Source organism: Lotus japonicus, chromosome 6 (genome assembly GCF_012489685.1).
Source record: "Lotus japonicus ecotype B-129 chromosome 6, LjGifu_v1.2".
In the NCBI taxonomy this organism is placed as follows: Eukaryota; Viridiplantae; Streptophyta; class Magnoliopsida; order Fabales; family Fabaceae; genus Lotus; species Lotus japonicus.
In genome coordinates this window covers 37,343,686-37,347,337 of record NC_080046.1, presented here as the reverse complement: position 1 = coordinate 37,347,337, position 3,652 = coordinate 37,343,686, and the positions used below count along the sequence as shown (strand labels likewise).

The 3,652-nt window shown below is 43.6% G+C and overlaps 1 protein-coding gene across 1 annotated transcript; it reads left to right on the top strand.

Moving 5' to 3' along the window:
• Positions 1-2,874: 2,874 nt before the first annotated feature.
• On the top strand, positions 2,875-3,363 carry LOC130725256 (uncharacterized). The gene has a single exon (XM_057576503.1). It carries the CDS (start codon positions 2,875-2,877, stop codon positions 3,361-3,363), a length of 489 nt encoding a protein of 162 aa, XP_057432486.1.
• Positions 3,364-3,652: the final 289 nt, after the last annotated feature.

Below are 3,652 nucleotides of genomic sequence, written 5' to 3'. Positions count from 1 at the left end.
GGATACATGGAGTTAGCGACAGCCTTTGGTGCGGGGGAGTTTGTGAAGAAATTTCAAGTGAAGTATTTAGTCCTCCCATGCAAGGCAACATATAATGTGCTTATTGGGAAGGATACTCTAAACAAAGTATGTGCAATAATCTCGACTGCTCACGTAACAGTGAAATACCCAGCTTGCAATGGCAAGGTTGGAATTTTGAGGGTGGATCAAGAGGCGGCAAGAGAATGTTATGCTCAAAGTTTGGCATTATACGGTAAGAGGGCAGCCAAGGAAAGTCATTGTGTTACTGAAATCTTCCCACATGAAGATTTCAGCTTGGACCCTCGTGAAGACTTGAGACCTCAGCCCGCTGAAGAGACAAGATCCATTCACGTGTCAGGATGGGCCTTGAAAATTGGAAGCACCCTCTCAAAAGAAAAAGAAGATCGGTTGGTGGAGCTACTAAAAAACAATTGGGATCTGTTCGCTTGGATGATCAAGGATGTTCCGGGTATTGACCCAGATGCCATATCTCACAAGTTATCCATTCAACCAGGGTCAAAGCCTGTAGCGCAGGCTCGAATGCGGATGGGTGAGGAAAAAGATAAAGTTGTGCGAGTAGAAACTCAGAAATTACTCGAAGGGTGATTTATCAGAGAAGATCAGTATCCCATTTGGTTGGCAAATGTTGTCATGGTACGAAAAGCAAATGGAAAGTGGAGAATGTGCACGGATTATACGAGTTTAAACAAGGTATGCCCAAAAGACTCATATCCACTTCCAAATGTGGACAAGTTGGTGGATGGCGCTTCTGGAAATGAAATGTTAAGTTTGATGGATGCGTATTCTGGATATAATCAAATTATGATGCATCGCCCAGATGAGGAAAAAACGGCTTTCATGACAAGTCAAGCCAATTATTGCTATAGAACTATGCCATTTGAGTTAAAAAAACGCGGGGGCGACTTATCAACGATTGATGGACAAGGTCTTTGTAGGCCAAGTTGGCAGAAATATGGAAGTTTATGTGGATGATATGATTGTCAAAACTGTCAGAGGAGGCGATCATCATCAAGATTTGGCAGAAGCGTTTGCTCAACTGAGGAAGTACAACATGAGGTTGAATCCAGAGAAGTGTTCCTTCGGAATTTTGGGCGGAAAATTTCTGGGATTTATGATTACATCAAGAGGCATCGAAGTTAATCCAGATACGTGTAAGGCTATCTTGTACATGAAGAGCTCGTTAAACGTTCGTGAAGTTCAAAGGTTAACAGGATGACTGGCGGCCTTATCCCGCTTTTTACTAATGGCAGGAGACAAAGCAGCACCATTCTTTGCGTGTTTAAAAAAGAACTCAACTTTTCAGTGGTCCACCGCATGCGAGGAAGCTTTCCAACAGTTGAAGGAATTATTGGCTTCACCACCAATATTGGCAAAACCAACGCCAAGGATCCCATTTACATTATACTTGGCGGTCACTGGTGCGGCGGTCAGTACAATTTTGTTATAAGAGGAGAGTAAGCAGTATGAGATCGTCTATTTTGTTAGCCACACGCTGCAAGGGGCGGAAGTGCGTTACCAAAAAATAGAGAAGGCGGCCCTTGCAATACTTAAGACAGCCAGGCGACTCCGACCATACTTTCAGAGTTTCCAAATAAAAGTGAAGACTGATGTTCTGTTACGACAAGTTTTGCAAAAACCAGATCTGTTAGGGTGACTTGTTAGTTGGTCAGTGGAATTATCAGAGTATGACATTGTTTATGAGCCAAGAGGGCAAGTTACAATTCAAAGCTTGATTGATTTTGTGGCGGAATTGACGCCTATAGAGGGCGACAAAAAAAACTCAGAGTGGGTTCTCTCAGTGGATGGTTCTTCAAATGAGCAGGGAAGTGGGGCCGGTGTATCAATTGAGAGTCTCGATAACATGTTAATTGAGCAGTCATTAAAATTTGGGTTCAAGGCGAGCAACAATCAGGCTGAGTATGAGGCACTAATAGCAGGGTTAAGACTTGCCATCGAGTTGGGTGTGCAGAAGTTATACATAAAGGGCGACTCTCAGTTAGTGGTGAAGCAAGTTCAACGCGAGTATCAAGTGAAGGATCCTCAGCTGTCTAAGTATATAGAAAATGTGCAGAGACTCATGCAGGAGATCAGCCAAGTTAAGATTGAGCACATACCAAGAGGTCAGAATGAGCGAGCAGATGCATTGGCCAAATTGGCCAGCATAGGGCAATTGGGAAATTATCAAACGGTAATTCAAGAAACATTACCTCGCCCAAGTACATACATGGTGGAGTTCAAAGTGGTGAAAGCCATAGCGAGTGGCGAGCCATCGTGGATGGATCCAATCATAGAATTTTTAAATTAGCAACCTCAAGGTGAAAGCAAAAACACCAAGGAAAGAAGAAGGGAGGCTAGTTTCTACACTCTAATCAGCGGACAATTGTACCGGCGAGGAATCATGTCACCAATGCTAAACTGTGTAGACACTGATAAGTCTCAAGATATAATGGTTGAAGTTCATGAAGGGGTCTGCTCAAGCCACATTGGAGGGCGGTCGTTGGTCGTAAAAGTGCTTAGGGAGGGATTCTATTAGCTAACAATCAAGAAAGATTGCTTGGAATATGTTAAGAAATGTTCAAAGTGTCAAATTTTTTCTGACTTACACAAGGCACCGCCGGAACAGCTCACGACAATGACCGCCCCATGGCCTTTCTCCATGTGGGGGACGGACATCTTGGGACCTTTTCCAACAGTTAAAGCTCAAATGAAGTTTATCCTGGTAGCGGTGGATTATTTCACCAAGTGGATAGAAGCGGAAGCGGTGGCCACAATTACTGCCGCCAAGATTAGAAATTCTTGTGGCGGCGAATTGTGTGTCATTTTGGAGTCCCAATGGCACTGGTCATGGATAATGGCACGCAATTTACAAGTTCATTAACAAAAGAATTTTGTGCAGATTTGGGAATAGACATGCGGTTCGCCTCAGTCAAACACCCGCAAACAAATGGCCTGGCCGAGGCAGCCAACCAAGTCATACTGAATGGTTTAAAGAAAAAATTGGATGAGGCCAAAGGTTGGTGGGCGGACGAGTTAAAAGGAGTTCTATGGGCGTACAACACAACTGTGCAGAATAGCACTGGGGAGACGCCGTATAGGCTAACTTATGGTTCTGATGCCATGTTACCCGTGGAAGTGGAGAACCAGAGTTGGCGGGTGATATCAATGAACGAAGAAGAAAACAATGATAATTTGATTGCAAACTTGATCATGCTTCCTGAGCTACAAAGGGAAGCACACTTGCGCAATGAAGCCGGCCACCAGAATCCAAGCCCTGTCCGTAAAACGACTAAGGCCAGTAAAATGTGCCTAAGCCTTGGTTAATATACTCAGCACTAAGAAGCCTCGCCATATGCGAGCCAATCCTCAGTATACATCCCAAAAGTTGTACTTAGATATCAAAACATTCATTTTCATTAAAATAAAGGGCGAGGCCCGACATAGCAAAAGTCATTACAGAAACACTTCAAATATAACCAAAAAAAAGAGAAGGGGGCGATGCCCATTGTTTAAACAACAAGAAGGGCGATGCCCATTACAAACAAAAAGCAGATCCAGTTAAACTTGATCATTCTTAGTTTGCTTCTCCACGTTAGCCTCGCTATTTCCATCC